Here is a 14,561-nt window from a genome sequence, read left to right on the forward strand (position 1 = left end):
TTTTAAGACATGTTAGGTCAGCCAACAGGACCCTTTTTTTTTTTTTTTTTTAACAGCCTTAATGAGGTACAACTGGCATAACATGCTGTGAATTGAAGCTGTATATGGTATGATATATGCATAGACTGTGTAATGATTACAAGTCAATAACACATTCATCACCTCACATACATTTTTTGGTGTGAGATGGTGTTAAACCTTCTAGTAACTTTCAAGTATGTTTCCATGTTGTTAACTTTCCATGTTGTTAACTATAGCCATCATGCTATACATTACATCCCTTCAACTTATCTTACAAATGGAAGTTTGTACCATTTGACCAACATCTCCCCACCCCTCAGACTCTGGCAATCACCAATGTACTGTTTCTATGAACCCATACTCTTTAACATGAATGCTATTTGCACGTTGATAGTGTTTCGTAACCCAGTGAAATAGTGGTGAAAATCTGATACCTGACAGAGGCTCAGATTTTATAAAATAGTCACTCAAGCTTCTGAAAAGATAAGTCCACAATTAATTTTAATACATCTAATAGTTCAAATTTCCTAGTTTAAAATTTTGATCATTAAAATCCACTGTGGCAGGAAGATTAATTCAGGGATGTAAACTGATTTATTTTGGCTTTATACTATCCTATTTGATGATTCAGGGGTACAGTTTTAAATATCCTGTGCTTTTACAGTATTGATAGGTTAAACCACTATCTATATTATAGCTGACTCTATTCCTCAAGTCCCATAGGCCTGTTTTCTGCTCAAGAATCACTTAAGAAGAATCAGATAACAGAAAGAGATCCAGTGATTATGTAATTTTTAAGCTTGATGGTCTCAGAGGTTGGACTAGACTAGATAAAAGTCACACAGGCCTATAGTTTGTTTTCTTAAAATTAGATGGCATGAAAATTTCATCTGGCAAGCTCTTCATCTTTCTATAACATTGAGGAATATTAAGATTAGCTGAACCAAAAGAAATGCTCTCTGAATGTTCCCATAGTCTCCCAACTGAAAGTCCAAGTTGTTCTAGAAACAGGAAGACTGAACTGTGCTGTCATCAATGGGTACAAATAAAGGATAAACAGACTTTTCACTTAAAGAACATCTTTATTTAACCTTTAATATACAATATTACCTTTAATTTATAAAAATTACGTATGGAGGACATAACTGGAAATCACTTCAGGAGTGGCCGGTGGGTACCGATTTAGGAGGTTATACTTGCCCCACTTATTAGTTTAGGGAAAAATTATACCAGTGAATTTGAGACCAGTAAGATTGAGAAATGGCATTTCAACTTCTGAATCCAGTATTAAAACTGAGGATGCTTTATTCAAACTATCCAACAAAAACTAATTTCTAAATTTTCTAAAAAATAACTTTTCCCAAGAGGTGAGCTTATCTCCATGGATTTTTCTGGTATATAATTTGCAGTAGAAGTCTGTAGCTTTCAAATAGCTGCAACACATATTTAATTATTTAAAATCTTCTGAATATTAACATGTATGTATGTGGTGTATGTGTCTGTGTACTCACACTTATATTCACACTGAGTCACACTGAGCCAAAGCCATCTGTATTGTGTGCTGGACCTAGAAAGGTAATTCATTTATGGTGTGTGTCCCCCCTGTCATTCTGAGTACAGGCTTCCCCTCTTCTAGGATTTCCAAACATAGTGAAATATTTGGTAAACTTCTTTGTGAAAAAAGCTATCCTCAAGAAGCTCAGTGCACTGCAATGTACATACATACTAGCAATGTGGTGGGCTCAAAGGTTAAAGTGGATTGGTTGTTAAACAGTTAAAAGGCTGAGGATGCTTTAATTTAAATATAATGCACACTGACATTATGAAATACTTTTGACTTGAAAAAGGACTGACCAAGTGCAAGAAGAGGAAGGGAACTCTTCTTCTGGACACATCTTTTTCTCTGCATTCCTCAGATTTAGGCTGTTGCAGAGGCAACAAGGGCAACAGTACCTTTCTGCAGTCTAAAAAGGAAGAGTAGTTGCCAAATGGCAACTGAGCCACATAACCCATTTTCTGTTGCTTAAAATTTTTTCAGGAGATTGACTTCTGTAGCACAAAGGTCAGAAATATAATTTCATATTCTTGTCATAGGGCCCTAAGAGTATTCAAGTGGAGGAATTTTTGCAGCTCCAGCCATCCAGAGTCCTGGTCCAAAGGTCAATGAGCAGGCAGAACCTGGAGCAAATGTACTGATTTTGATACCACAGAGATCCTTCCTTTTACATGGAGACTCTGGAATTGTGGCATTAAATGATAAGAAAGGATAAGGGCTGACAGCATATCCCACAAACAAACAAAATGCCTCCTTCAAGATAGTTGTACCATACTGAAACCTGAACAGCCTCCAGAGGATAGCTATTTTCAAGACAACAAATATATAGCTTTAGGTTACACAAATACATATGATCATACATACATGACTTTTTTTTGCTTTAAAAATGAATTATGTATTCAAAACAGATAAAAGATGAATATCAAAGATTACAGGGTTTTACACAAATTAAAATTGAGATCAAGGGGTAACAATTATGATCCATGGGCCAAATCTAGTCCTCCATGTTCCAGAAAATAAAGTTTTACTGGAAAACAGCCACCGACACCCCTTTCTTTACATGTTTTCTATACTTGCTTTGATGGCTCAACAGCAGAACTGAGTATAGAGACAGAGACTGTATGGTTCACAACGCCTGAAATATTCACCATCTGGCTCTCTGGAGGAACGCATGCTGATCCACAGATCACAGACAACATGACCTGAATGAGCTGAAGGAACAGAAAATCATCTTCATCAATGTTCTGGAACCAAGTACATTAAAATATCTCCAGATCATATTTGGTTACTCAAATATTCTGCTTAAAATCTGTGCAGCCAAAAGTAGTTAACAACAGTGTTCATTAATTAACAGAGACAATACTAAAAATCTTTCTGTGTATCATTGTATTTATGTATATATCTACATAAACAGTGCATTAAGATATGAGCTAGCCAATCTGAGTGTAAGGAAACCTAAAGAAAAATAAGAACTCAAAATACCATTACTAGGAACTGTTATTAGGAACTTAGAAATATTTCAGTATATTCTTCTTTTATATTTAACAGCATGAGACCATTACTAGGAACCACAGCAGAGTGTAAACAATTTACAACTAACTGCAAATTTTACCCATTTAATTATGTGACAAAATTTTTTGAATATAAAATAACCAGCATTTCTATAAAACATTAACTTTTAATTATGTAATTAAAGTGATAATAGCAAAATAAGAATGTTTTTATTTCTAAAGTAGATATTTTAGTCAAAGTTGCATCAGAAATCAAGTATTTCTTTTGACATTTTTCAAGAGACTTTAGTTATTAACTACAATTATAGCTGTTAGTAGTATATAGTAACACATTGTTTAAAATATATTATAAACCATTTCTTCTTTAATTTAAAGGAAATATAAAATTAAGGACTTTGTAACATGAATCATACTGAAAAACACTTAAAATGGTATGAACAACTCTTATACAGAAAATGCCACTGGAATCACAAAGTGTTCTAACACTTGAAAGTGCCAAGCACAGTGCTTGGCACACATTAGGTATGCTGTGCTTGTTCACTCACTCACTCACTCACTCACTCATTCATAAGGAATCCACGCCTAAGGAGAAACTCCAAGGGCAAGCACAACAAATTTTACCAACAAATTTGAAGTTCTGACAAAGACTTTGGCAATGGAGAATGGGAGAGGAGATGTTAATGATCAAAATTTCCAACTGCTTGGTTAAAATCTACCAACTAAAGCCCTGGGTTGTCCTAGAGAACATCACAGAGAATCAGGGTCAATATTCCACAACAGGAATATATTCCTTCAATACCCAGGTTTTGCTTTTACACATAAACATTTGCTCAAAGACAACAATAGTTAGTGTCAGACATAAGACAGCACATCTCTGCAACCCACCAGAAAGTAAGAATCCTGTGACTGGGTACCTGTTTTTCTGCACTGAGACTTCTTTTTGGTTGGGACCACATTCTCTTGGTTTTAACAACTTAATACTGGTTTGAACCAAAAACGTGATTCTAAAATTCTAAAAGAAAGAAAAAATAAATATATAAGGTAGAGGGGTGTTTAACATCTATTTTTTTCTCTTGTATACCAAATGATCTATCTACTGTGCACATTTGTGCCAAAGGAACAAAGTAACGTGTCTGCTTTTGAGGAGGCACCTGGAAAGGAGCATTTCTAGGCTCTTTGCAGAAGGTCTTAAAAATATAACAAATGCTTAACCTGAGTCATAAGGTCTACAAAATGCAAAGGACTGTAAAGGACAGAAAAAAGTAAAGAATACTCTCAGAAACTAGCAGAATATGAGAATAATATAGGATAAGGATTGATCTTGGAGAAAAGAAAATTTTAAATCCTTAACAAAAATAAAACATGAAACTGGCAACTCGTAGCTGACTTAAATGTAATTGCCTTTGGTATTCAGAGAAGAAAAAAAAGAAAAAGGAAGCAATGTCATAAGCTCTAGTCTTCTCACCATCACAAGGAAGATAAGGAGATGATGAAGACTCTTCCTTTGTCCCTCTCAAGAGTTTTTGTTTGTACCAGAACTAGCCATGCTCATACACCTCTCAGTCTTCTCTTGAGCTCCAGAAAGACAAACAGAGCACTTGGTGTGGGGGTTTTGTCTTCTCACTCCTTGAGAAGTTCCTGGGGAACAAAAAGGTTCCTTCACTCTGCATTCTTCTAAATGAAGTGAGGAAGTGTTCACTGCCATCTACAGAGCTGTTCTGGGTCTTTTGCCAAGTCAAGTTATTCATTTTTTTTAAGTGACTCATAAGTGGGCTTGTGCTATTTTTAGGAGCAAAGCTAATGTTTTTTGAGAACCAAACACTTTCCCTTTCTCTTCTAAAGTTAGTCATCTACCCTTTTCATTTAAAATTTTTAGTTTTTCAACTAGTAAAAGATATTACAATTTCAAAATATGTACTAAAATTTAAGTTTCCTAAAGATTTAAATAATGCAACTGGCTCTACATCCTTACTTTCTATGTATAGTGAAAATCTTGAGGGGGTTATCATTTATGGATCATCTTCTGAACTATGTGAACTGTTTGACTATCTGTGATATAAGATGAACACCCTTAAAATATTTAATCATATTAATTTACTAAATCTTTTTCCAATGTAAACCTAACACATGCTAATAAAAAATTTTTTAAAAACTATCAAAATAAGACAATAAACCTTCAGAATTCTAAAGTGGGCTTCCTACACATTGCTTTTTGAAATCTTCAAATTCATAGTAAATATTAGACTAATATTTAGTAGTAGTAGACTACTACTACTACTCCCAACTATTACTGCCAATGGAAGCTGTTTGTATTAAGTGTAAGGAAGAAAAAGCATCTTGTACTGTGACATAAATTTAAGGGGCAGAAAATTTATAAGCCTTATTTACCTTTTAGTTCCTGATAAAATTTAAGTTATTCCCCCACAAATATAAATATTGCAAAATCTATTGATGGTAAGAGAAAGCCCCTTAGATATATTTCAAATTTAGTGTATTATAATTAAATTATACCACATTTTAATTACTAAATATTATTTTGAAACTACTCTAATTCTTTGGATTTATATAAATATCCTTGGAGAAAAAAAGTTGAATTTATTTTTTACATAAAATGTTTATGAAAAGCTCACTCATCTGATGGGATAATAAAGGATCCCCTATCCCTAAAACAGTTAAGGAAGTTTCAATACATTTTGTTTTTGATTTAATAAATTGTGAAAGTAATCTGGTTCATCAAGGTAAATTCAGAGCTGCATAACAGTGCAGTGAATTTTGCCAAGCCACACAAAGAGCTGAAAATTGAGGGAGTCTACTAAGGTCAAAGTGAATGAAATTTACTTGGTAGATTTGCTGGTTTGAAAAAATAATCTCCTACCAACAAAACCAAGGCTTTCTCTTAGAACAGGTTTCAAGGCAACAAACTGCAGCATTTTCCCCACTTTTTGTCATGCTACCAACACGAGACTGAACAACATGCACGGAATTCCAAACCCAGGCTCGTAAGTAGTGGTGATGATAAATAGTAGTTTCAATGATTCCATATGGAGACAAAGACTTGAAGAGTATTCTTTGTGAATCATGTCCCCAGAGAAATCAAATTTAACCAAGAAATTTTAACAGACTAGATTGTGATTTGAAATGGCTGCCAGTCTGCATCTAATGGGAACTTGAAAATTCAGAGAGGGATAGGTATTCTGTTTCTTTTTTGAGTCTTCCTGTGGCCTATGCAGTTACATTGTTCTTTTGCTCTTGTTTATTTTAATCCATTCCATTATTAAAAATGGAGGGGAAAAGAGGACAATGTGTAAATATTGTGACTTGAGAGCTGCTCCACGGAGGAAACAAATGTGTAATTGGTTTCAAAGGCCATCTCCAACTCCTACAAGGTGCTCCACATTCTTGGCTTATTCTTAGGAAGTATAGCCTCCAGATTCCAGGACTCTAGAAACAACAGCAACAGGCATAATTTTTCAAGTGACCATCTCATTAAGAATCAAAGCACATCAGGTCTCTGTCCTACATACACCAGAATATGTTTTGGTCAGGTATAAAATGGAATCATTTCAAAGTTGAAATATCTACAAGTTGAAAAGTCTTGCAGGGAATAGTCATGTTTCACCCTGCCATGTTGACTTAAGAGGTCCAGGTTTTCAAAAGGCCCCTCTCCAGACTAGTTTCTGTAGTGGTCCATGTAAACAAAACACAGGTGAGAATGGTCTTTCTGGAGCTGCATTCATCGAACAGCAGGATTTCTTGAAAGTGTGGTGTTGGCTAAATGCAACACGGGCAGAGGGTGAGCCTCTGTATTAAATACCCAGTGGTCTAAAGGTAAAAGGTCATCACCGGAGAAGAGCAGATACAAATACCTGAAAATTTAAAGAAAAAAAAAATGAGTTTCAACTAGAATTCAACAAGATCAGGTGATCTCAGTTATAATGGAAGAGTACACCAGTAACCTATTTTGAGAACTTTGATGAAAAACATGCCAGAAAATGAACCTCAGTCATTCAAATGATGAAAAACACAAAAGCAATGTATTCCAGAAAAGTGAATAAAATCCAGTAAGATGAACAACTAGACCTCTGAAAGAAGGCAGTTAAAAGGCAAATTCCACATACCTGTCTGAAGCACATAAAACAATAATGCTATAAAATGGCATAAAACAAACCAATCCATGGTTTTTTACAGACATTCTTTTAAAGTTCAGATATAATATCAATCATATGTTTTGGCAACTTACAGAGATCACAGTATAACTACAAATTAATGTGTGTGTGTGTGTGTGTGTGTGTTAGTTGCTCAGTCTTGTCCGACTCTTTGGGACCTCATGGACTGCAGCCTGACAGACTCCTCTGTCCATGGGATTTCCTAGGTAAGGATATTGGAGTGGGTTGCCACTCCCTCCTCCAAGGTATCTTCCCAACTGAGGGATCAAACCCGAATTAATAAACACTAAAGAAAGTAAGTGAAGCATTATTATTTGGACACAGCAATGACTTTATATACTCCTAATACATTAGTTTTTATAGTTCTTGGAGAAGATACTGCAAACTGTTCAAAAAAAGTTCTAGAAACATTATGGATTTACAGGAAGGTTAATCATTTATTAGTCTTTCTTAATAGGTAATAGCATTGTTTATATGAAGACATATATATTTACACCTCTCCATGAACACTGCAGGGCACAGGGGTAACTCAGAAATTTAAAATAGTTTACACAACAATTCTTACCATGATAGGTAAAAATATCATATGTATATCACATTATATATTAGAATTGGGCAAATTCCAATATGAATTCTATTACGGGGTTATCAAAGTGAGCAGAAAACAACCATAAAGAGTTGGCAATCTGGGTTATAACTCTTGATCTTAGCAGTAAGTAGCTGGGCTTTACTTATAAGGCTTTGGTGAAGAATTCCTTTACAGTATTTTAGCTAAACTTTCTTTATTTTAAAAATAGGCACATTAACATCTTTTCATTTTACTGTTATAGTTCTTGGTGACAGAGTAAAACCATATGGCACTGAGGTAAATGGAGGCTGCTTATCAACTGTGTAACTGGTGAAGCTGGAACAGAGAGTAACAGGGCCTCTACTTTCACTCTGATCCCAGACCTTGAGATCTGCTTGACTAACTTACTCACCAGGTAACAGGCAGAGAAGCTGGAACTGAAAAAGGCTTGGATGAACATAGCAAGAGACTCTGCTGAGTCTGCTTACTGTATGGAGATGAGAAGCACACGCTCTCTGTGTTCTGGGCACAAACATGTCTAGGAGAGCTATGTTCTGTGCAGTTTCATGTCTTTTGGCTAAATGTGGGCTAATGTAGCAGGCTCACTCTAATTGTAACACTTCTTGGGAGAGGAGTAGGTGAAGGAATAGAGAGAAAATGCAGTTTCTTGTAAAATGATTTCTTTACATTGGAAAGTGCTATAGAAGTACCTTATGTAAATACACAAAAAGCTTTAGATAACAGAAAGTGGTATTTTATTTTTAAATAATCATGAAACAATCTTAATAAAACTGTAGTGGGTTGAGTAGCCCCCCTATTCCCCAACTCATGTCCATCTGCTGCCTCAGAATGTCACTTTATTTGGAAATAGAGTCTCTGGTATATAATTAGTCAAGGATCTGAAGAGGAAACCATCCTTGTAGTGTGGGCCCTAAAACCAATGGCTTCAATCTGTACAAGAGAAAGGAGAGCGAGTGATCTGGACCCAGAGACATGAAAATCATGTGAAGGCAGAGGCAAAGACTCAAGGAACACCATCCAAAGAACACCTTCAGAGGAAAATTATTTCAGACTTCTGGACTGCAGAGGTGTGACAGAAAAACTTCTGTAATGCCACCAAGTCTGTGGTGATTTGTTACTGCAGCTCTAGGAAATTAATACAACTTTCATGCCAAGCCTCCAGAGGATTCCTCTGGACCTTAAGCAGAGGTTTGGATGAACTACTTGGAGAGTCAAATAGGCCCTAGACAGCAGGAGGTAGACTATAGATATATATTTAAAATTTTATTTTATTTTTTTTTTTAACATATTTTATTTTCTACATTTATCTCATCCTTTAACTTTATAAAAATTTTTATTCTTTGGTAATGCTTAAATAATAGTCAGATATTAATTTCCATTTCTAGATTACTTTTTCTTTAAAATAGATGGTTTTCTCTCCTCATTTTTTTTTTTTTTTTTTAACAACAAAAACCTTTATTTTGTTGTATATAAAACCAGAACATTTTTTTACATAGATAATTTGGACCTCAAAGATATGTTCTTTTTTTTTTTTTTAATTTTTAATCCACCACAGGTATACATGTGTTCCCCCATCCTGAACCCTCCTCCCTCCTCCCTCCCCATACCATCCCTCTGGTCGTCCCAGTGCACCAGCCCCAAGCATTCAGCGTCGTGCATTGAACCTGGACTGGCATCTCGTTTCATACATGACATTTCACATGTTTCAATGCCATTCTCCCAAATCTTCCCACCCTCTCCCTCTCCCACAGAGTCCATAAGACTTCTATACATCAGTGTCTCTTTTGCTGTCTCGTATACAGGGTTATCTTTACCATCTTTCTAAATTCCATATATATGCGTTAGTATACTGTATTGGTGTTTTTCCTTCTGGCTTACTTCACTCTGTATAATAGGCTCCAGTTTCATCCACCTCATTAGAACTGATTCAAATGTATTCTTTTTAATGGCTGAGTAATACTCCATTGTGTATATGTACCACAGCTTTCTTATCCATTCATCTGCTGATGGACATCTAGGTTGCTTCCATGTCCTGGCTATTATAAACAGTGCTGCGATGAACATTGGGGTACACGTGTCTCTTTCCCTTCTGGTTTCCTCAGTGTGTATGCCCAGCAGTGGGATTGCTGGATCATAAGGCAGTTCTATTTCCAGTTTTTAAGGAATCTCCACACTGTTCTCCCATAGTGGCTGTTACTTGGAGAGTCAAATAGGCCCTAGACAGCAGGAGGTAGACTATAGATATATATTTAAAATTTTATTTTATTTTTTTAACATATTTTATTTTCTACATTTATCTCATCCTTTAACTTTATAAAAATTTTTATTCTTTGGTAATGCTTAAATAATAGTCAGATATTAATTTCCATTTCTAGATTACTTTTTCTTTAAAATAGATGGTTTTCTCTCCTCATTCTTTTTTTTTTTTTTTAACAACAAAAAACCTTTATTTTGTTGTATATAAAACCAGAACATTTTTTACATAGATAATTTGGACCTCAAAGATATGTTCTTTTTTTTTTTTTAATTTTTTAATCCACCACAGGTATACATGTGTTCCCCATCCTGAACCCTCCTCCCTCCTCCCTCCCCATACCATCCCTCTGGGTCGTCCCAGTGCACCAGCCCCAAGCATTCAGCATCGTGCATTGAACCTGGACTGGCATCTCGTTTCATACATGACATTTCACATGTTTCAATGCCATTCTCCCAAATCTTCCCACCCTCTCCCTCTCCCACAGAGTCCATAAGACTTCTATACATCAGTGTCTCTTTTGCTGTCTCGTATACAGGGTTATCTTTACCATCTTTCTAAATTCCATATATATGCGTTAGTATACTGTATTGGTGTTTTCCTTTCTGGCTTACTTCACTCTGTATAATAGGCTCCAGTTTCATCCACCTCATTAGAACTGATTCAAATGTATTCTTTTTAATGGCTGAGTAATACTCCATTGTGTATATGTACCACAGCTTTCTTATCCATTCATCTGCTGATGGACATCTAGGTTGCTTCCATGTCCTGGCTATTATAAACAGTGCTGCGATGAACATTGGGGTACACGTGTCTCTTTCCCTTCTGGTTTCCTCAGTGTGTATATGCCCAGCAGTGGGATTGCTGGATCATAAGGCAGTTCTATTTCCAGTTTTTTAAGGAATCTCCACACTGTTCTCCATAGTGGCTGTACTAGTTTGCATTCCCACCAACGGTGTAAGAGGGTTCCCTTTTCTCCACACCCTCTCCAGCATTTATTATTTGTAGACTTTTGGATCGCAGCCATTCTGAGAGGTTTGGATGAACTACTTGGAGAGTCAAATAGGCCCTAGACAGCAGGAGGTAGACTATAGATATATATTTAAAATTTTATAGCAAAATAAATGTTTGAAATTAAAGTAAAATAGCTAAACAACTCATATCAAGGCCATGGTACATTATTACTGACAGAGATTTTTAACTTGGATTTTAAATACAGAACAACCAGAGAAGTGTGATCTTTGCTATGAAAGTTGAGAAAAGTCTAATTCAAATTAGCTATCAGACTACCAGATCCTCTAATAAGGATTTTTTATGACTACAGTTCAAAGTTGGAGATAACAGATGACAAACAGCATTGCCAAAGGCCTGTAAGTATATAAAAAGGTGCTATTAAGTACCTCAGTTTTACTGGATGTCTTGCTTGCTTTTTAGAACTATTTTAAAATGCTGTTCACATATACCTCTTTTATCTATAAAGACAAGACATTCAGAGGAGGTGATGGTACCAGAAGTAATCTCAACTAAGTGTTGGTAGCATTCACTACCAACAAATAGGAAAGTTTTACAGTCAAACAGGAAAGAACAGTCAACCAAATCTGAGAAGAAACATTTAAGTGTCTATGGAGAAATGCTAAGGCTAAAAAAGAACCAACTACCAAGCTACTGTGTTCTTTACTTAATTCTTTATGTTTATCAAATGAGCCTTGCTGACTTGTTTATTCTCTTCCACAACTACCAGGGGCAGTGTTCACGGTATTATGGATAGATGCTACAACCCTAAAGGCTTGCACTAGGGACTACAACTAACTCACAAGAAAACCTCAGACTGTTTGAAAAATTATTTACTTAAATCTTCCATTTCATTTATACTCCTAATGTTTAAATAATGTCTTAGGATGGATAAATTGAAGACATGCAGTGGAAATTATATTCTAAAAGATGATACATTAAAATATACAATTATTAACCTCTCCAAAAGATCTGTCCCTCTCTGCCTTTCTTAAATCTAAAAGTTGTTTCCTAGTGGGAAGGGATGGGGAAGGAAAAAACATTGAAACAAACATGGCAGTATTGTGGATTCAAATCCATTTTTTTGAAAGATAAACTGGAAGTGGAACATCTGTGATATTGAGACCCAAAGGGGCTGGGAAAAATTCCTCTTCCTCTCCTTTAAGGGGTCAAATAATTTAGGGTGACTTTCCTATAGGTCAGAGAACACTGAAACTACATAAACAGTTGGGATTATTTCATATAACAAAAAGTCCAGATGTAGGTGGTAATCTTGGTTAAAGATTAATGAAAAAATATTAATTTTTTTCCAGGTGCCAAAAGGCCTTATCCCTTTTTCCCTTTTCTTAGGTCACTGCCTTGAGAAAACTTCTAACTGTCCCTTTGATACATATGTAAATCTTTTTTTAAAGCTTCATAAACCTCTTGCCTGTGTTACAATTCAGGAATGTTTTTCTTAAAAGGCCTGGGAGCCATGCCTCTGAAATATAAACATCAAGGAAGACAGCACCCCAATCTCTCTCTCACTGTGAGGTTAGCTTAGGAAACTTCCTCTAAGCTCTAATTAACCCCTTGTGATAAATATAGAAGTATTATTTTTCCTTTGGATAAAGAGAATTAACACACATGGCCTCCCCAGTTACCTTATGAATTCAGAATGAACCAAGTATAGCAAATGGTGCTGTCAAGAAACTACCCGTTTCTCATTACACTGCCTTTGTACCTTTGTCAGAAAAATGTCTTCCCACCACTTCCTATATCCTGTTTCAAATATTTGTCCATCAATTATTACTGTCTATTTCACCAATACCACACTGTTCTAATTATGATAGCTTTATAGTAAGTCTTGAAATCAGGCAGTATTAGGCTTTCAACTTTGCTTTTTTTGAAACTTGTTTTGGTTAGTCTAAGTTTTGTATTTCCATATGAAATTTAGAAACAGCTTATTAATTTCTACCCAAAAGAACCTCCAGGAATTTTGATTGGGATTATGTAACTACAGAATAATTGAGGGAGAGTTGACAATACTGAATTCTCAGAACCACAAAGAGAATCTCTCCATTTATTTAGATCTTTAATTTCTCACAGCAGTGATTTTTAGTTTTCAGTGTACAGGTCTTTAATGTGTTTTGGCAAGATATCCCTAAAATTTCATATCATTTCATATGCTATTACAAGGGGACATTTTTCAGTTTCAATTTCTTGATTGCTCACTGCTAGTATATATAATTGATTTTAATATATTAATCTTCTGTCCACAACCCTGCTAAATTAACTTACTAATTCTACTAACTTTTTGAGAAACTCCATAGGATTTTTAAAGATGACAATCATCCTCTACAAAAAAAGAGTCTTTTCTTTTGTCTGGCTGCAGATAGAACCTCCATTACAAGGCTAAATAGAAGTGAAGAGAACAGATATCCTTGTCTTGTTCCTAATCTTAGGAGGATCTTAGTTCTTCAGTATGATGTAACTATACATTCTTCATACATGCCATTTATCAAGTTAAGAAAGTTCCTTTCTATTTTTTGTTTGCTAAGAATTTTATCAGGAATGGATATTGGATTTTGTTAAGTGATTTTTCTGTCTATTGAGGTAAGCATATAGTTTTTGTTTTACAGTTCATTGACTGATTTTCAAATGTTAAATCAAGCCTCCATACTTGGAATAAACCCACTTGGGTCATGATGTATTAACTATTTAATATGTTGTTAGACTTGATTTGCTAAAATCTTGTTTAGCTATTTTATAGTTAACTATATGCAGGTCAGGAAGCAACAGAACTGGACATGGAACAACAGACTGGTTCCAAATAGGAAAAGGAGTACGTCAAGGCTGTATATTGTCACTCTGTTATTTAACCTATATGCAGGGTACATCATGAGAAACGCTGGGCTGGAAGAAGCACAAGCTGCAATCAAGATTGCCGAGAGAAATACCACCCTTACGGCAGACAGTGAAGAGGAACTAAAAAGCCTCTTGATGAAGGTGAAAGAGGAGAGTGAAAAAGTTGGCTTAAAGCACAACATTCAGAAAACTAAGATCATGGCATCTGGTCCCATCACTTCATGGGAAACAGATGCGGAAACAGTGTCAGACTTTATTTTTTTGGGCTCCAAAATCACTACAGATGGTGACTGCAGCCATGAAATTAAAAGACGCTTACTCCTTGGAAGAAAAGTTGTGACCAATCTAGATAGCATATTGAAAAGCAGAGACATTACTTTGCCAACAAAGGTCCGTCTAGTCAAGGCTATGGTTTTTCCAGTAGTCATGTATGGATGTGAGAGTTGGACTGTGAAGAAAGCTGAGCGCCGAAGAATTGATGGTTTTGAACTGTGGTGTTGGAGAAGACTCTTGAGAGTCCCTTGGACTGCAAGGAGATCCAACCATTCTAAAGGAGATCAGTCCTGGGTGTTCTTTGGAAGAATGATGCTAAAGCTGAAACTCCAGT

General features: G+C 35.6%; 1 protein-coding gene across 4 annotated transcripts in view; it reads right to left on the bottom strand.

Annotated features, from left to right (window-relative positions):
- Nucleotides 1-1,083: 1,083 nt before the first annotated feature.
- Nucleotides 1,084-14,561, bottom strand: part of MAN1A2 (mannosidase alpha class 1A member 2) — a 156,337-nt gene continuing 142,859 nt past the window's right edge. Inside the window, exons 13-14 of one of the 4 annotated variants that reach the window (XR_011463622.1) lie at nt 4,553-6,953; nt 1,084-2,787 (exon numbers count right to left, since the gene is read on the bottom strand). Coding sequence is in view for 2 of the 4 variants with exons in the window: in XM_005902004.3 (XP_005902066.1) it covers nt 6,821-6,953 (133 nt within the window). In the remaining 2 variants the exon portion in view is untranslated. Of the gene's footprint in view, nt 6,954-14,561 lie in introns of all 4 variants that reach the window. The other 3 variants (XR_011463621.1, XM_070367422.1, XM_005902004.3) reach the window with 3 other exon arrangements.

Source organism: Bos mutus, chromosome 3 (genome assembly GCF_027580195.1).
Source record: "Bos mutus isolate GX-2022 chromosome 3, NWIPB_WYAK_1.1, whole genome shotgun sequence".
Classification (NCBI taxonomy): Eukaryota; Metazoa; Chordata; class Mammalia; order Artiodactyla; family Bovidae; genus Bos; species Bos mutus.